The following is a 20961-nucleotide window of genomic DNA, read 5'->3' on the forward strand; positions in this document are numbered from 1 at the left end:
GGAGCTTGAGGACAAGCTGAAATGGATGGAGACTAAATTGCAGAAAGAGGAGGAAGACCACATCAAGAAGTGAGTCACTAATAACAACTAAGGTAGAGAGAGAGATTTAAATATCAAAAGAATGGAAACACGAGAGACCTGTGTCTGGTTCTTATCAGTAGTGTCATCTACACTTGTGTGTAGAATGTGTAAAGTTCTTTTCCAGTGAAATACCTGTAGCTATAGGCAGCAGGAGCCTCGGCTGTGTCTAGACCCAGCTTGATGTGTGCTGATCGGACGTGGCAGAGATCCTGTGAGATGGTCACTGTGGCAGCAACAACAACGGGAGGGAGCACAGCAAAGGCAAAACAAAAACATTGGGGACGACGAGCTGGTGTTTGGAACAGGCTGAGAACCCAAGTCCTCCTTCTACCCCAGACGAGGATCCAACCTGCAACTGTGCAGTCCTTGTAAGGATGATCTCAGGGCAAGGATCAGATCTGAACAGGACCTGGGAGACTGTGGCATCCTCTGTGTAACTGGGAGACTGTGGCATCCTCTGTGTAACTGGGACTTGGCTCAGCCACCAGGTGCCGGATCAAGCTTTCCAACTATCAGATCAGAGTGCTTCTCTAATTTCTGTGTGGATGGAGTCAATCTCATGCCGTCCATTCTGCCTTCCTCAGGGGTTCATTATGGTCATCATCTCTGCTGTGTGCGTACGCAGCATTGATAGAGCTGCAGGGTGGTCTGTGACGGTACTGGACCAGGTAACTGGACGCTGCCCTCCTCTGGACTGGGGACTTTGGCAAGCTGAACCTTAAAAAAGTTCCACCCAATGTCTAAAAAGACATGAGCTTTTCCATCAGAGGGTGGGGTCCCAACATGCGACAAGACAGATTATTTGCCATCTTCTTCATTCCGGACTGTAAACAAAGGGAGAGAGGTCACGTGACTGCCCTATCAGAGGCTACGCTGCAGGATGATCTAGACATGTGGCACGTCAACCCGGATATGTTCAACTAATACAAAAACACAGAGTCAACAGAAGTTTAGTATGATATTCCAAATATGAACTGCTAATATATAATATACATACAGTATATAGCAGTCCTCTCCAGAATGCTGGCTCATTAAACAGTTAGACAGCAGGTGATTGGTTGCCTGAGTAAATGCTGTGTCAGCCTACATTCAAGGAACACTTTTTTTTCTTACCCTATGTCCTGTAATAGAAATATAGTAATATTTCTGTTAGTGTTTTAACACAATTAACTCCCACATGTCCTCTCTCCTGCTGTCTCACTTCCTGTAACAAGTGCATTTTGTTGGTGACTCCAAAAAACGAGTGCACATCTTACCATAGCTTTGTTTCTCCTCCAGTGGTGCCACATCTGTCAAAGTAGAGTTTTGGAAGCCAGGCTTTGTGTCCACATCATGCAGTGCGTCATGGCTGGACATTTGTTTCAGTTGATAGGGTTTACATTCACACACAAAGTCAACAAGGTCAGTCTCCACAAAACAAGTTTAGCAGTACTCTGCAGAAGGTCGGTCAGTCATTTACATGCTCTTAACTACCGGATTAAAGCTGAATTCCTGGCCATTTATACTAGTGACTTTTTCATGTGTAAGCATGTGCATAACTGTGCATGGACCGGGAAAATATCACTGTGACAGCAGCATGGTAGGAAAAATGTCATTTGTTTAGCTTGAGGAAGAGTGAGAGCAGTGGAGGATCCTTTCACTTTGCTCATCCCATATATTTTATTTTGTTCTTCCCTTTTGATATTTACTGTGGAAAAAAGAAAATGGAATAGATGTAATGTGATGTTTGATCATCAGCTGATCTCATTGGTAATTGTTTTTATTATTTAGAATTTGGGGAGGGCCAACAAAAAACGGACATTCTTAAGCTCCTCAGCCACCTCTAAAAGCTGGCTCCACCCGTTTCTCTCATTCAGCTACAGTGGGAATAACTCTTTATGTTACCCTGTGCATAAAAGACCTTACCGGTACCATCGGCCCTCTGAATGTCTCCAAGTGTCTAACTGTATGGCTGTTTGTGGACAGATCTGAGGAGGCGGTCCAGGCCCTGAAGGAGTGTGGTGCTCAGCTGGAGGCTCAGCGTCAGGCCCACACAGAGCGGCTGCAGAAGGCTGAGAAACACATTGTCAAACTACAGGGTGAAGTAGAAGTTCTGGCTGCACAGCTATGCTGCAGACAGAAGGGGCAACAGGAGGCCATGCAACAGAAAGACGAGACAATCCAGAGGTGAGAAAGAAAAAAACAGAATAAATCATCATATTGGCATTAACAAACCTGGTGCATGTGGCTGCTCATTCAGTGTGTGAGTCTGTGTGTTTTCTAAAGGCTCCGCACAGAGGTGGAAGAAACCCAGACTGACTGGGACAAGTACATCAGTCAGGTCTCCAGTGAGATAGTTGTCAAGGATACAGAGATCATCACCCTGCACGAGAGAGAAACTAAACTTAATACTGAGCGGGAGAGGAGCAGGGAGGAGCTGGAGAGGTGAGAAGACAGCAGGAGCATGGAGATATAGGAAGGAAGGAGGAGGAGGAGGAGACAGGTAGAGACACATTCATTTAGTACCAGGAGAACAAAGAGGTTACAGTGACGACATTTGGTGAGATCTTTGAAGATATGAATTATGCCAACTAGTCTGAATTGCTGTTATGATTCATAAAATGTGTGTGTGTGTCATCAGGTACAAGCAGCAGCTGAGTGATGGTTTGAAGAGAGAGAGGGCTTTAGAGCAGATGCAAGTCCAGGTTGGGGTGGAGTGGCAGAGACGCTGTGAGGACATGAAGGCCCGACACTACCTCGCCAATGAGCAGCTGATACAAGACCTGACCCAGGCTAGAGACCAGGTCAGAACAGTTCTTTTAGGAAACAAGGCAAATAGCACCAATCGGACACATTATATTATATAAGTATTCTACCAGGCATACACAGGTGGAGTCACAGCTTGTGTGTTTGTAGGTGGACGCATGTTAACAGAGGTTATACAGAGGGTCCCTGTCCATATGTCAATGTGTCCTCGAGCAAGACACTGAACCCGGGCCCTTTACAGCAGCCCACTGCTCCTAATGCTTAGGATGGAAATGTATCACCATTGAAAGTTATGGTAGATGGTCTGTACTTGTATAGCACTTTTCTTGTTTTCCGAGCACTCAAAGCGCTTTCACACTACGTGTCATCATTCACCCATTCACATACTGATGACCGGGCTACCATACCATCAGGACTCTAACTAACATTCACACCATAGGCACAGCTACGGGAGCAACTTTGGATTAAGTGTCTTGCTCAAGGGCACATCAACATGGACTAGCGGATCGAACCCCCGATTCCCTAATTGAAGGACGACCTGCTCTATCACTGAGCCACAGCCGCCCCAATGTATTATGTGTTCAGCTAGATTTATTGAGGTCATCACAATTTTGTAACAGTCAGTTTTGCCAGACCTGCTGCTCCATCTTCTGCAAAAAAATGTAATATAGTGATTTTATAAGTCATAGTTTTTCTGCGGTGGACTCTGATATTGTGTAATTAAGATATCATCACTTCATCCTGATAATAGAAATTTCCCAGGATCAACTTATTCTGATAAAGTCTTATATTGATGTAAAGTGGAAGGACCTTAAAAGAATGATTGTTTTAAAAAGAGACTGAGCACGTTTTTAGTCATGTTGGCAGTAATACACTGCCTTAGTAACACAACTGTTCCATTGCTAGTGGACTGAGTGTTTTTGCAGTTCCAACAAATCCCAAAATGTAATCTGTCCTCTCTCTGATTGATCACGTTTAAATCAGCACGTTCAGTGTGAGTAGTATATATATTACATATTTACACGTGCACGTTTACTGCACAAGTTTGCGCGTGCCCGTCGTTTTCTAATTAGCATAATCCTCTGACAACTGAACTTTTTTGTGCGCATGCATGAGAGTGCGGGTGTCCGTGGAGGTATACTCCTATGCGATTGATAGGTGTTACCTGAAGGCGGGTTATTTGAATGGTAATGTATATATAGGACCCTAAATCATTCTTTAGACCATTTCTCTATGCTGAATATTTGTTCCTGATTGACCATCGGTTCTACCTCACCATTAAGCTGCTAATTTGGAACGAAAACAGCGCATTTAAGCCATTTCTTCCAACTTGTTGTTTTGCCCAGCTTTATCCATGGCTGACGAACAAATGTGAGTATTTCTTCTTCTTTTATTTTATTTCGGGGGCATCTGTGTGTTTTATTTTAAAATCAGGATTGTTTTTTTAAAGTTTCTCATCATCAGATCTCATTCAAGAGTGTATCAGTGATGACGATATTGAAAATAGACCCCCTATTCTTCTGTATGGTTAGTATGTAGTTTTGGGTGTAAATACTTTTTACTCTATTTTACGATAGTCTATTTATTTCAATGCATATACTTGTAGATTCATCTGATGATTTCCAGTCGCCACAAAAACAGAGGCCTAGCTGTGGTACAGCGACCAAACCTAGAAATCCCTATATACAGCATGCCAAGAGATTGAAAACTGGGGAGCATGCCACTAGAGAATATTCATTTATTTCATTGTAAATACTTATAGATATCAATTCACCCAAGCCCCAGAGATTATCGAGACCGTTTAAGAGGATAAAAAAAGGAAAAAAACAAACAAACCAAAGACTATTTTAATTAGTAAAAGGTGTTTATGTGTGTATATACATTACTATTGGTTTGTTCATAAGGGTGCTGACTGCTCTGCAGCAGCCAACAGCCTGTTCTCCTGTATATGCTGGAGTTAGTGCATCTGGTCCGTGTGTATCGAACTGCCCCCATGTGCATGACGAAATTACCGAAGCACCTGTGGAGATCCGACAATCTCGGAGGAGCACTATAAGGTATGTACTCATTAAAGAATGGTTATTTTGATTTACCCCTTGTGCTTCATCTATATTTTACTACATTACATTACATTAGGGTTTTGACTGAGAGGGCCCAACCACAACCCTGCACTCGTCCATAGCTGTGGACGCCCTCATAACCGCTGAGGCCTCATCAGAGGATATTGCTGCTCAGATCAACGAAATATCCACCACGTATTTTGTGGACCATGGTACATCAGAGTGCATTCCCGAGACTGAATTAGCCTCCGCTGTTGCATCAAACAGTGAGTACGAAGCAGATTCGCAGCCAGAGGAATTGCCACATGACAATTTGTGTTTGAGAGCTGTGTTGGCTCTGCTGATGACGATGACGATGATGATGCTATGTGTATAGAGACCCCAGGCCCTGTTGATTGTGTACAGTCTAGTGTTGATGTAAACCTTCTCAATGGGGCAAATTATCTTTTTTCTCAGCCTGAGGGATATATCATTACCATCACAATACACTGTTTTGTCAACCCCACCCGATCTTATTACAGTGTGTGCTTTGAGCGGGTTTGAACGGGATGTTACAGAGTCAGTGATACATGAGACGCCACATCAGCAGGAGGACTATGTACAACAATCACAATTTGTAAATCAGAGGGCCGAGGATCAGGGTTGTATGCAATGCAGACAGTACATACAGCTGTTAGGTGAAACACTGGCTGCAGCCAGACTACACGTAGCATCTGAGACGGCTAAAAAGTTTGCACAGTTGTACACAAAGATTGCACAGCAGGATACACAGGGAGCGCTGCAGATTGTGATCCAGGCAGAGGCCAACAGAGACACGGATCAAAAGCTTACTTTGATGAGTGAGTCCCATGCTGCTTTTGTTCAGGAGCATAAGATATATGCAGGACGCATGATTAGGGCTATCGAGGATATGGGTCCCGTCCTTGCAGGCCTCTCCAGGAAGATCGCATAATTCACAAGTCAGTTGGACATTATTTTTGGTGTCTTAAAGTGGTTGGTTGGTTATACACAGGGTACAATAACAAGAGTCAATATGTCTCCACCCCGACATTTTTTAAAACTTAGTACAGATGCTAATGATGTTAATATTGTGTGTGACCGTGTGCTTGTTTATGATAAAAACACTCCTGTACTGGCCATGCTTTTTATGACATACCCCCAACATCTACTATATGTGCTCATGGCTCTACACACGACAATAAGGGTCAAACATTGATACAACGGATTACTATACAAGCCCAAATAATGCGTACACTGAAGGAACGTCTGCTAGCTGCTGAAGCTGCTGAAGCTGCTACTGTTGCCGCTGATGAGACAGGGTGGAGGGCCCATTTTACAGAACCGCCTTTATCATATGTAGATAAAGGTTACACAACCCTGCTTGATGCATTATTTTGCGGTGATGAAAGTATGGACTTACATAATGCACATAGTACTCATACCTTGTATGGCGCTCACGAAACAAGCATGAGTTCATGCTCTCCACCCTCCTCCTCCTCTTGCTCCTCACCTCTCTCCTCCCCCTCCTCCTCCTCCTCCTCATCCCCCTTACACCCCTCCTCCGCCTCTCTACCCACAACAGATTTAGTGACCCCTCTAGGTATTGAAGTCTGTTATCATGCTAATGATATTGACCCCCCTACTCATCATGTGTTTATCGGTAAACGTGTAGGCCCTGTTGATCAACGTGGTAGATGAGACTGTTGAGACAGAAGGGGTCTCAGGGGTCTCAGGGGTCTCAGGGGTTTTTATTGAGCCAGAGACGAATAACAGGGTCCATGACATAGATCTCCCATCTCAGCCTGGGGGTCATGAGGGAACCTCAGAGAGGTGTGCTGGCACCATTGATCAATGTGAGTCAAACGAGGGGGCAGAGGTGGAGAGGCATTACAGTGGCCCTGATATAGACACCTTGTCCCCTCCTGTGTGTTGGGTGGGGACCCCAAAGCGGAGGAGATGAGGCCTGTCTGATGCTCGGGCTTGTTGAGTCAGACGAGGTGGTGATTGAGTCGGAGCCCACTACCTGTGTCACTGTTCAGTGTGGGGGGTCCTGCCCCCAGAGTGTTCTGATAATCCTATTCTTAGATGGACAATACCCTCTTTTAATGCATTTGAACTGAGGCAACATATTGATTTCAGAGGCATTAACTTTAATGACATCGAACAAGTCCCAGACATGGTCCGAGGCCGCCTGTCGGGCGTGATTAACCAGGCTATAGACACTTCCCCTGCCTGCAGTGTTTTAAATGTGGTGATGTGTGGTCCCTCCCTGGCTAGTGATGTACAGGCTATTCTAAATGCAAACGATGCATACAATGTAGATCTGTTTATGGAACAGATTGCACAGTTCCTACAGAGTAATGGTGAGTCTGTGTCTGATGATGAATTGGAACCGATAGTCACTGTAGCTCAAACTAGAAGCGGCGGAGGTCGACTTAGTTTAGGAAATATCCCATATGATGAGATATTATCTAAGAAATGTCGTTTTCTATACAACCCTAGCCCCAGTGGTGACAACAATCTATGTTTCTCTCTCTGTCTTGCCCATTTTAACGACTCCTCTATGACCGAGCATGATAAATTAGAATATGCATCCCTATTGCACAGCTCAGTTGGCTTTGATCACATGCACAGTGTATCATTTGCTGATGTCACCAAATTTGAGAGACATCTGGGTGTGAAAATTATAATATTTCACCACAATGCAGGCCGTAAACGTCTGCAGTGTTTCCAGACACATGACACACCCCACACACATACAGTCTGGTTATACTTGCACAATGACCACTATTACCTGATTGAAAATCAGACAGGGTTTTTCGGTTCAGCGTATGTATGTGGATTCTGTTACCAAACATATGAAACAGCTCTATACCATAACTGTAAACAACGATGCAATGTTTGTTATACAGCGTGCCATACGCACCCCGGCCAAACACTGAAATGTGATGGGTGTAAACGCATATGCAAATCCAAACACTGTTTTGACCAACACAAGCCTTATAGCACATAATGCGTCCGGATTTGACAATTACATCCTGTTGGAATACTTTGTCAAACAACAGATTGCCCCTATGGTGACAATGAGGGGGAGTCGGGTTACACTGATGTATGACAGAACATTCCGACAGCGCTGGATTGATTGATTCAGCTTTCTACCCATGCACTTGTCAAAAACACCTGCTGCTTTGGGGTTTGAGGATCTGGTGAAAGGCTATTTCCCCCACAAATTCAACACTAGGGCGACTGAGTATTACATAGGAAGATACCCCTCCCCCTCTTACTATGGTTACAATGAGAAGTGTACCAGTGACAAAACATCCTTCATGAGTTGGTATGACACCGTTCGTGGCAAAACATTAGATTTTCAGGCAGAGATCAGGCTCTACTGTGTCAATGATGTAGAAGTGTTACGCAGAGCATGCACTGTTTATCGTGAGTCTTTTCTGGAGTCACCACACTGTCTTCTAGTTGTATGGGCGTGTTCAAAACACTGTTTCTCCCCGTAGACACTGTGGCTCTAACGTATGACGGTGCATACATTGCTCAGAACAAGGCATACTCAGATGTAGGGTTGCAAAGGGGCGGAAAGTTTCCGGTAAATTTCCGGAAACTTTCTGGAAACGTTCCATGGGAAGTTAAGCTCAGGAAGTTTGGAAATTTTGAACTTTTTGTTTTTGCAAAAGTTTTTTTGCAAAAGCATATAACAACTTACTTAAATGTAGTTGAGAACAAGACTATGCAAGCCTAGCTCAGCTGGACCCTGGATGCAGCTAGTTGGGAACATTGTCTGCCAGAAACGTGAGTTGGGCGACTTATCATAAATAAAAGTAATTACTGAAAATGAAAGGCTGAGCAATAAAAATGTAATTCAAAACTATATTTTAAAGATGTATGGAATGCAGCACATGCTGTGTTTCTTTGCAAAGGATGTAGCTAGCTATTGTAAAACAATTTTTTTTTCTCTCAAGGATTTTTACTGCCACTATTAGGGGCCGCTATTCCATTTATAATTAGCCTTATCAACAGACGGAACACACCCAAAAAATGTTTTTGGTACCCTAGCATCAGGTGGATGCATTAAAGCTACAGCAACTGTGACAGCAGCAGCAGCAGCAACAGCAGCAATAGCAGCAGGACCAAAACACTGGTTCTATAAGACAAGTAGTGCAACATGAACCGGATTGAGCCATGACTGATGTATTGAACCTGCCTGATACAGACATTTATGAGAAGGCCAAAAAATATGCTTGTATTTTACAGAGATACTTGACTATGGTGAGAAAGGGTGAGCGTGAAAAGAATGTGTTGACCTTATCACTGCCCTCCGATGAAAGCAATGGGCTCTCAAGTCTCCTCGTTTCTCAGGGTGATAATACCAATAATGATGGGTCTCAAAAGGATCTGATTGTAGGGGATGTTATGAAACACATGCCAAAAAGGAGCAAGAAAAATGCTCAACACATTATGGATGCCTTAACTCACTCTAAAACTATATCATGGTCTGAACAGGGTGAAATGATCACAGATAATCACAGGGTCAGAGGTTTGCACCTATATGATTTGGTAAATAGTGTCACTGCAGCACATAATGTTTTAGACAGTTCTAGACCTATTGGTTGGAGTTTTTTTTTAAAAACATTGGCTGTTTTAAATCTACCTCTATCAGCCATCCCCAACACCAAGGTGCGTAGGTCTATTGCCGAATATAAAAGGACTGATGATGGTAATGATTATGATGGGGGCACATGCTCTGTTGAGATGCGTTTACACCCCTTGGTAAACCTTCCAGTCTATCCAAGATGAGCTGTTCTCTAGATGCGTCGCCCATGTATAGCACACCAATTAAAACATCAAAATCAAAAAAGAGGAGGGTTGATACATGGCAGGGTTTTTGATGTTTTTTAATTTTTTATTATGGATTTATGTATTTCTACATACCTGTGACATATTGAATGTCCGACCTATTGAATGTATTTTTTTCCCCTTCTATACTGAACAGCATTGAATGTACAAAGTTTGTATTCCCTGAAACAAGTGAATAAAAATGATTTTCTTTTGATGATGATGATGTTGTATTCCATGCATACATGCAAATAAAAATGATTTTCTTTGCTACTAAAGGTGTCCTCTATATATTTTTTATTTTTTCAAAAGATATTGTTACATCACATTTTATCATTAGCTTACACACTGTACATAAGCAAAATGATCCCCACAGCACACAGCAGGTTGTACTCTGTTAACAAACCGGGTAACCATTGCATCATTATTAACAGGATTATTTCCATACAGGTTGAACACACATGAATAAGACATTCCTTTCTGTATGTGACATAGAAAAAACACACAGTGCTGGCCACATGTAGCAAAATTATTCTGAACCTGTTTTCTAGAATAAGATACATCAGTACAGTTATTCTTGAGGAAATGAACGCATGTCATATGTTAGAGTGGCGATGCTTCGTTGTTCATCAGCAACATTTATACACCTCAGGAGCGGTACATGGCTGCACCCACAAGTTGATAATCCACTATGTCGCTATAAACATATATATTATACCGACCCGCATGAATGTGGGCAGGGTGAGGCGCATAGCACATCTTGCCATGTATATCGTTGGGTGATACAAACCAGTGCACATAAGACCCTGAGCCTCCTGGCCGGCACACTGAGTTTAAATCTCATGTGTGACTCCGGATGCAGAATGTAATACAAACAAGAAGTCAAATCTGTCTGATGGTGAGCAAACAGCAGCCTTCTAGTGATTTATTTATAATCTGCAACCCGTTTGGGCAGTCAGTCCCCCCCCCCCCAGGCAGAAATGGAACCACAGGTGTTGCTCAGCTGGTTTGATAATGTAGTGGATAATGATATAAACACTAAAGCTTAATGTTGGTCTCTTTCAGGCTAAAGCAGAGCTGAAGGAGAGAGAACAAGACCTGCAGGATTTGACTGTGTTACTACGTTCTGTAAAAACAGAGAGAGACCAGGCAGTACAGGTGAGACAGTAACACAGTAACAAAAGCAAATTACTGTTCACCTACAAGGGAGGGTTCTGTCCTGATGAGTGTGCTGTTCATTAATCCTCAACGTCTTTACATAGAGTTTTTAGATTGTGTGGTGAACTGTTTTTCTTGTTTTCACTCGTGCACACAAACACACAGAATCTCTGAGCATGTGTTGCACTGATTCCAGTCACACAGAATGAGCAGCACTAGAGTGATGTTTGGTCTTCACTGTCCAGTTTCTGGTTGTAGATCCATCATTCTTTACCTGCATTCTCTCCTGATGTGACACATCTGGTTATAAACTTATCAAAGAAAGAGGTCTGAAGAGTCTAAAGAGGAATGGCCTGTTAGCAAACCAATGCTGTAAAGTGCTCCAGCCAAATCGCCATATATTATGTTACCTCTATATTGCATACGTCACCTGTGTTGCAATACACTGTTTCCTTTATGTTAATAAATTGCTGTGCATATTTACATGTCTCATCTCGAATAAGAACAATAACACTTTAGATTACGGCCCACGTGTATGGTGTAATTCTTTTTAATTTTCAGTCTTATTGTCTGTACTAACAGTGTACCAGTACAGTGCGTACCAACACAGTAATGTACTGTAGGAGGTAAAAAGGTATAAAGTTAGAGGATACAATCTGGGAACTTTGACAGAATTTATGCTGTAGGTTTTTTTTAATCTCTTCTAATATTACAGGAAAGCTAGACGTTTTTTGGGGGAAGAGGGAATTGCATTTTATAAATCTGCTGTGATTTCTTTCAAAATGACCATACACAGGAGGGGTAATTCCTAAATGACAGGTTAAAGACCTGATACACACTGTGACAACGTCACCACGTCAGATTGTTGCTCAGAAGTTCATTCTGTACCCCGTAATATTAGAAAAGGTACCAGTAGTTAAACAATCCCTTCAGTACAGTATTACCCCCTCATTCCTCCTACCTACATTTATGTTACAGACATATGTCTGTATGACAAAAAGCCATACGTTTAATAGATGAATATGATGATGATGATACGTACTTCATGTCTAAAATAAGGGTTTTAATGTAAAGTAAAATCTTCGACCTGTTTGTCCATTAATGGTACTGAGCCTTTCTTAAATCCCACAGCATTGATCATCAGTCAATGACACATAGCACAGCTACATGTAAAATCATGTGCATTCATAATTCTTTACTGAAAAGCCATCTCTGCTTTGTCTGTGCTGCCATTCGCCGAGCGGGTCGACTTTGGTCCAGAGAAAGGAATCCTGACTCCTGGCCAGATTGTTGTGAAATGTATTTCTGATATTCTCTAGAGGATGTGTCACACTGGTTTTGGTGACAACATTTTCTATGAGGCTGAAAGTTCCACATGAACAACAATAAAACATATTCATATTATCATATTCTGTTTGGCAGATTGTCATGACGAACTTATTCAATTTTTGACATTTTGACATTTCATGACCTTTCCACGTCCACTATTTTCTGCTCGAAATGTCACCTCTGCATTCTGCGTTATCTGTTACATAGGTATGATGAGACGTACTCCAGCTGCTGGGACATCTCAGTCAATAGCTGACTAATCAGTTTAGTGACCCAGCAATGATCCTGTCACCGGAATACCAACAGCTGTTCCCGCACACATTTCCCATAAAAACTAACCATACAGGACTTGCTGCTCATTGACTGAAAAAACAACCTCCCATGTCTCTACTCTGTAGGTTTACTGATCATGATACCAACACTAATGTGTTCCTTCAGCCACCACAGAATGCCTTCCTTCAAGGAGCAATATCAGCAGTCACAAACCCCAAGCAAACTGTTCAGTCATGCACTATATTCACTCTGCTGATCTCAGGACCCATGTTGTAGATCTCTGGATAATGGCAGTTACTTTAAAGAATATGTGCACGTGATGTTTCTCACATCGTATCAGAAGATAATAATGCTGGGTAGATGTCCCTTTTACTCCTCCTCATAAAGGTTGACTGACCTATTACAGGCTAACCTCCCTTACAACCATATATAACATGGGGGTATCTGCTAGATACAGAGCTGTCCTGTTTTTAGGCCTTTGGCCTTTTCCCCGAGTAGACTGAGAGGTATGATGGCCTTTCAGGATACGTTACAGGAGATGTTGGGCTCAGGGCCAACATGCCACCCTTTGTGCGAGGAAACACATATCAAGTTCCTGTCCGTGTAAACCTTCTCCAATGACTCCAAAAAACACTGAGGCTAAGTACCTGGAATGACGCTCTACATAGCAAGGCATGATATATCTGATGACTTATTATTTAAAGAAATTAGGCTGCATGTTCCAACCTTGTGTGATAATATTAAACCATTTCATCTGCCATGTTCAAACTATACAACACTGATTAAGATGTTTACAGCTAGTCCACCATGTTTCCATGAAAACGAACCAAAGTGACCGTTTTAAAGCTCAAACGTCAGATGGTCTCACAGCTGGTATTTTTGCAGACTGTCCAGATAGCAGGAATGCCAAATAAAAGATTCATCATGGCAACATACTGTACATATGTTCATCAGATGTTCGGTCATTGTGACTGAAGCTGTAGGTTGAAGCAGCGTAATCCATCAGGAGACCACAGCTTCCTGAGAAGGTCAACATCTCCTGTACACTGTTGACAAGAGAAGAGTTTGAGCACAGAGCTCAGATGAATGTTAGTTGGAACACAAATTTGTCTTATCGAAAGCTATATATTTGATAGGAGTGATCACAATATATGTAATTTACATTGTGACATCGATGTGTATTGTGATATATTCATTGTTCACAAACAATGAAGTAGAGTTATTAAACCACTCAGAGATAATCAGTATACTGAATTTTACCTTGGGGCACCACCCTGTGTTCATCTTCCCACAGGGTCTCACACCAAAGGTAGATTATCTGGCATCAGAGGAGATTTATTGTCTACAGCAGCAGAACAGCGTCCTGCGGGCTGTGGTTACTCAGATGAGGAAGGACACAGAGGCTCTCGTCCATCACCTACCCCATCCTCAGGCCCAGCCACAGGCCTCCTCTCCTCAGCCAGTTCAGCATCCAGGAGCCCCTGTCGCCACCTCCATCCCTCTTACAGCTAACACACAGATGGCACAAGGACCACCGGACCAATCAGCTAACTTCTCCTTCAAAGTCAGCCCAGCAGGTGTGGAAAGCACTCTTCTATACTAACATGCTGGATGATTTTGATCATACAGCATCTTTCTGTGAAGTAAAACATAATTATTACTGCGTGTGCTTTGGCAAGCTACACTGACCTTTTTATTGTTTAGCTCCGGGGGCCTGTTTCACAAAGATTTACTTTGACTGTGACTTAGATCAAACTAATATTCTAAATCAGATCAGATAGACTAAATGAATCTGTTGCACAACCCTGTCTATCTTAAAGGTGACATATTATGCAAAATGTGTCTACCCAAAGTATGAGAAAAGACCATCCTCTCTAATTTTCTCATGCTCGTTTTATCAAAAAAACAGTTGAGTTTGCTTTTTTTTTGCTGGCGGAAAAAAACAGAAAAACTGATTCTTGATTCCTGATTCTGTATTTATTTTTTTCCTTTTTTTCCGCCAGCAAAAAAATTAAATAAAACAAATGCACCAACACTTTTGGTGCATCCATCCAGATGTTTCCAGTTGCTGTTCAATTAAGGTTGCCACCTCAGCCACATCGGTTTTATTTTTTCTTTATTATGAATACATTTCTTTTTTTTAGTGACCTCAGTGTCCATAGAATACACCTCGATAAAATCCACGGAGCTCCTCTGGACTATATTATGAACCAGACATGATGGCGTTTAGTTTCCCGGGATATCTGGGACTTCCACAACACGTACTAAGCAGAAATACAGGTTATTTTTTCCATGGTTGATGGCGGACAGTTGAACGGCTTCCAGGGCGATAAGCCACGCCCCCTGGCGTCTAGCGCGATTCACGCGAATGAACACAAATAAGCTGTAGCTGTGTCTCAATGCAGGGGCTGCATCCTTCAAAGGACCCAGCCTTCGCGGTCTACGTGGGCCGCGTCCTCTGAGGACCCTGAAGGGTGGACCATGCAGTCTACGAAATGAGACGGCCTACGCTACAGAGGACTTCCTGTTTGCGTCAACAGTTATATCAGTTATTATATCAGTGGTGGGTCGTCAGGGCCTGCAAGGCCTTCTCTGTTGGACTAAACAGAATCACAAAGTTATAGCTATTTTATAATTTAATAATTTTTCTTAAATACACTACATGTATTATAATTTATAAAAATAGTTTTTCCATTATCTTATTTTCTCATTGCACAGCTACTGTCTTCCTCTGTTGCTCTGCTTCCAGTGCAGCTTGTTTTAAGTAGAGCTTTTATCCAATCAGATTTCACCTCTGTGTCTCTAGGTAGAAGAGAGGCCTGAGGCCTGCAGACTCACAAGTGAATCCATGTGCAGTTTAAGTGAATGGGGGACGATATTGTTGATTGACAAAGTCTTCAACCAATCAGATCTTTAGACATGTTGGGCGTATTCTTTGACGTGTCAGACCCTGCTAGCTGGCCTAGCCATACGTGATTGGTCAGTGGGCTAGCGTGACATGTTGGGCGGTGACAATCCCAAAGTCTGCTGCCTCTGTGGAGCGGGCATTTTCATCCCTCAAACGCATTAAAACGTGTTCAGGAAATACAACTGGGGAGGCTTGACTGTCTTCACTGGTGTCCATGAATCAGAAGGACTTCTTACTGGAACTAAAACGCACGGATGTACTGAACAACCGTGAGATTAAACTCGTTATTAACAAAGAAAGGAGGATGGACTTTGTCTTTAGTGAACAACAGCTCTGGTAAGTTAAATGCATTTGTTTGTACATCTGTAGTAGCTTTAATATGTTTGTTTATATATTATTATTTGTACAACTTGTTTGTATGAAGATGGATTTTTGTTTGGTTTTATATGTGATAGGAACCATTGTTACGTCCAATGTTCTCTGGGGACATATTTAGCCGGTGCCAGTGTTGCCAACTTGCCAACTTTCTCGCTAAATCTGGTGACTTTCCAAACCCTCATGGTGACTTTTTTTGTCAAAAGCTACTAGCGACAAATCTAGCGACTTGTTCTGGTGTTGGAGACTTTTCTGGTGTTTTGACTCTGACGTTAAAGCTCGTACGTTCTACACTGTGGTGAACCAGCAGCGGGAGCTGCCGTGAGCCTCTCCGCCGCCCCAAAGCACACACAGGCGGACTCTCACTGAAGCCTCTCTGGCACGCACTCTCTGCGTATTCTCTGCAGTTAGGTGTTGAGCTTCATTTTTACACGAAACAAATAATAACAGTAGCTGTGTTTCAGCTGCAGGACAGCAGTGAAGGAACTTAAAATTGAGCATAATATGTCTCCTTTAAGTATTTGCCATACATTTACTGCGGTCAAGTGGTCCGTCATCTGCGGAACTTCGGTCACGTCAGCCGGCGTTTGAAATGTAATGCTCGTCTATTCGTGGTGTTACGGTACGGGTGCTTGGATAGCCCAAAAAGCCCAGAAATAGATCAAAATTCATCAATAATTTGTCAAGATTCTTGTTTATGAAGACTCTCACTGTACCCATGTATATTTTCAAGAGATATTACTGTACAGTTTTTGAGAAAAGTACATGTAAAGTTAGCTCAAATGACATTTTGATATTCATAATTTCCCCATATTTGACATTTTTTTTAAACTAATCCTTAATAGGTTATGTCAATATTTCACTGGATTCTTGTTTATGAAGACTCTCACTGTACCCATGTATATTTTCAAGAGATATTACTGTACAGTTTTTGAGAAAAGTACATGTAAAGTTAGTTCAAATGACATTTTGATATTCATAATTTCCCCATATTTGACATTTTATTAAAAATAATCCTTAATAGGTTATGTCAATATTTCACTGGATTCTTGTTTATGACGACCCTGGCTATGCCCAAGTATATTTTCAAGAAAACTGTACAGTAATATCTCTTGAAAATATACTTGGGCATAGCCAGGGTCGTCATAAACAAGAATCCAGTGAAATATTGACATAACCTATTAAGGATTATTTTTAATAAAATGTCAAATATGGGGAAATTATGAATATCAAAATGTCATTTGAACTAAGTTTACATGTACTTTTCTCAAAAACTGTACAGTAATATCTCTTGAAAATATACATGGGTACAGTGAGAGTCTTCATAAACAAGAATCCAGTGAAACATTTACATAACCTATTAAGGATTATTTTTAATAAAATGGCAAATATGGGGAAATTATGAATATCTGAATGTCATTTGAGCTAACTTTACATGCACTTCTCTCAAAAACTATCCAGTTAGATTACATTACATTTGACATGGAGATATATGGGGTCATCATGAACAGAACTTTAGCTATCCAATGAAGGAATTTTTTTTTTTTACAGATCAAAGATTATTATTAGGTAATATTATAATTTTCGAACCCTTTTTCAATTAAAGATTATACAGCAGTGTATTTCAGATCATTTTATTGTTGTATTTCACTTAATGTACAAAATGACGTTGTTTTTGACTTGTTATATCAAATTAGACAAATTATTGATGAAATATTGATCTATTTCCGGGCTTTTTGGGCTATCCAAGCACCCGTACCGTAACACCACGAATAGACGAGCATTACATTTCAAACGCCGGCTGACGTGACCGAAGTTCCGCAGATGACGGACCACTTGACCGCAGTATACATTTTAGGTAAGCTAAGAAAACATGACTGCATCAAACTGACTACTTGTTACCATGAAAACGGGGCTCTTCAGAGTTAGCCTGGGGTAGGGTACGTTGTTAGGCTTAACATGAGTCAGGCTTTATTTATGTCAAACTTGCATTGGACTAATCTAAAGTGAAAATGAAGACTGGCCTGACACGACAGACTGGTCTACAACATCTTTGTGAACTGTCCCCAGACTACACTCAGGAGCAGGTGTCCCTACTAAAGGCTCGATGCAGGCATCTCGAGGGGCAGCTAGAAGGCGCTAGGAGGATGCCCAGCCTGGCCCCAGCCACAGACAAACCTACGGAACATCTGGCACCCTTACCTCCAGACAACACACATCTGCAGAACCAGGGACCTAAAGAAGGTATCTTCCATCTGTTCTTCCAGTGTTGCAGTTTTGGGGGCTCACTAGAAACGCTGTTAAAGCTTTACCACCCTTCTATGAACACAATTGTCATTCAATAATGAAAAGACATGGATTTTGGAGACTAAATTATAAAACAAAAATATCACTCAAAACATTCAGTTAAAAAAATGTCTATATTGGCTTTGAAAACATGAATCCATTACGCTTGTGCCCCCATGTTCATGTACAGGTATCATGTTTTATATACACACCGGTGCCCTGGTTTACCTCCATCTTTTATTTAAAGGAGGCTTATATTAGAGACAACTGTTTAAGTTTATATGGTCATATTTCAGTAGTGGTTGTTGCAACATTATGCTGTTATACAAACTTCTTACGTCCTGTATTTGTAAACGTCCTGTAGCATTTCAGTGGACGTACCTCAATTTACTAACAAGACTTTCATTGTGAAACATTTGCACATTTCCAATATGGTACTTAACATGTAGCTGTTGTAACCTTGTGGCACTTTAATGTTATGAAAAAATACACTTTGGCTGGGATATTAACACACTTTAAATAATAGCATGATTCAGCTTTCATTTTCTGTCTATTTATATATATATATATATTTATGTCTATATCTTAATTTTAACACACACATCAGCATTGTTTGCCACAGAAGATAGCCACAAGATGGCTGAATGCTTTATAGCAATAAAGAAGTCCGTTAGTAATTTAGTGTTAGCTTTAATTACTTGAACTTTAACCAGTTAGATGTATTTTTATAAAAAGGCATTTTGCAGTAACTTTGCTTTCGTTGGTCTCTGTCCTCTCGTGTGTGGGATGTTATCCTCAGGCGGTCGGTGCTCGGAGAAAAGTGCCAACACCTCACCTCTGGTCAGAGTGGAACATACGGAGTCTGCTCTGGCCAACCTCGTGGAACAGGTGAAGCAAATCAGTAAACTAGTTGAAGTTGACCTGTCAGTTCTATCCAGGTGGCTGCTTGGACCAATGGTGTGGAGTTAAACCTACTGTCCTCATTAGTGCTGACTGTGCACTTGTCCCAGCAAAAATGGTAGTTCAGAAAAGGGTCACTTCACCAGCCAGTTATGTGAGATGATGGGGAGAGGTTGTGTAAACTGCTGCAGCTACCCAGTTCCTTCAAGTTCCATCTCATCTTCCTTCCAGAGTGCACTGCTGCGACAGCTTCAGGAGGAGAACCTGTATTTGCGACGGCAGCAGGCCTCAGATCTGATGTCTGGTGGTTTGTTAGAAAATGTGCAGGGTGCTAGAAGCGACCCTCCTCTCCTGCGTACCAGGCTTAAGCGGGCAGCGTCCTGTATCGCCCGTCTGAGCAGAGAGAAACAGCAGCTGATAGAGATGGGGAACCGCCTCCGAGCCCAGATCACCACTGCTGGACCACAGGGTACAATATCAGACACACACAAGACCCATCTGTTGGGTTTGTTTGTTGGGTTTTATTTTTTTGCACAGTACCCAAGCTGACATACACAACTAACAAACACATTTGAAAGACATTTCTATATATTTTTAAATATTGTAAACACAACCTTCCAGCAAGTATCTATTTATATTTATATCCAAAGGCTGATACATTGTATTTGTTGTGTAATACAGCTCCATTATTAGAATAAATCAAATCACACAGACACCAAATTTAACACTTTATTGAAGTGTAAGAGTGGATTGTAAACATTTTAAACAGGATTTCCTCCATATGCTGTCAGTTGTTTTACTAACACTACTCGTTCATTGTGCTGAACTTGAATCAGAGACGAGTGGATTATCACACTAATCCAACAGAGGAGTTGAGTTCTCTGAATATGAAATGACGGTCACATGATAACAGGATGTGGAGGATGGTAATCTCTCCCTCTGTTGAAACATGCACTGCGTTTAACGTACGTACTGTTGCATGCAGTATGTATTTAATTTAAACATACTACTTCCTCATAACAGTATACCGTGAACTGTGCAGAGGATTGTGGGTCAGAAAAGCACGCTGTCTTTCATACTGCAAAATGTGACCGGATGCAGTAGGACATCCTGGTATTTTTGACATACTATGTACTGGGCACCTTAAATCTTTTTTCTGGCATACTAAATAGTATGGTATTATGGGTATTGAAACGCAAAGCCAGTTTCTGGCATCGGATGTGAATGTCCCCTCTGATCCTGTCCTGGTCTTAAGTCCACGTCTTTATCATTCAATTGTACCCGTTAGCCCGGAGTCCCCCCAGGCCTGCAGAGCCCTCCTCCCTCTATCCTCCTCCACACAATAACCAGAGGAACCACCACATGACAAATGACTCTGAGTTGCCAGTCTATGAGTTATACCGAGCTAAATTCAGTGCAGTCTAAGACAACAACAACCGTAGTAAATCCTTGTCAGGTTTAGGATGTTCAGCTTCCGTTGACACTGAACCAGAGGTGTGCTGATTCAAATCTGTGCTCATTTTAGAGGCTGGAGTTTGTGGCGCTTGCTGACTTTTATTGCATTTTATTGAACAGTGTTTTTTTAAATGTTGCCTTCCCCATTTATTATAGCTCAATTGTATTCTATAATAGGGGGCTTTCCATTCTGCTCTTCCTGACGTCTCTTCCTGACGTCACTTCCTGACTTCTCTTCCTGACGTCTCTTCCTGACTTCTCTTCCTGACGTCTCTTCCTGACGTCACTTCCTGACGTCACTTCCTGACGTCTCTTCCTGACGTCTCTTCCTGACGTCTCTTCCTGACGTCACTTCCTGACGTCTCTTCCTGACGTCACTTCCTGACGTCACTTCCTGACGTCTCTTCCTGACGTCACTTCCTGACTTCTCTTCCTGACTTCTCTTCCTGACGTCACTTCCTGACGTCACTTCCTGACGTCTCTTCCTGACGTCTCTTCCTGACGTCTCTTCCTGACGTCACTTCCTGACGTCTCTTCCTGACGTCA

The 20961-nt window shown here is 42.0% G+C and overlaps 1 protein-coding gene across 1 annotated transcript in view; it reads left to right on the plus strand.

Moving 5' to 3' along the window:
* ccdc57 (coiled-coil domain containing 57) overlaps positions 1-20961 on the plus strand; it is a gene marked incomplete at its 5' end in the record, with an annotated part of 34838 nt that overhangs the window by 8069 nt on the left and 5808 nt on the right. The window contains 9 exons of the mRNA XM_079182853.1: positions 1-69; positions 2047-2247; positions 2347-2505; positions 2702-2864; positions 10797-10889; positions 13786-14068; positions 17845-18018; positions 18860-18948; positions 19192-19429. The exon at positions 1-69 is cut by the window's left edge and continues 6 nt beyond it. Coding sequence (XP_079038979.1) covers positions 1-69; positions 2047-2247; positions 2347-2505; positions 2702-2864; positions 10797-10889; positions 13786-14068; positions 17845-18018; positions 18860-18948; positions 19192-19429 — 1469 coding nt within the window. The remainder of the gene's footprint in view (positions 70-2046; positions 2248-2346; positions 2506-2701; positions 2865-10796; positions 10890-13785; positions 14069-17844; positions 18019-18859; positions 18949-19191; positions 19430-20961) is intronic.

This window comes from Pholis gunnellus (genome assembly GCF_910591455.1).
Source record: "Pholis gunnellus genome assembly, chromosome: 21".
Classification (NCBI taxonomy): Eukaryota; Metazoa; Chordata; class Actinopteri; order Perciformes; family Pholidae; genus Pholis; species Pholis gunnellus.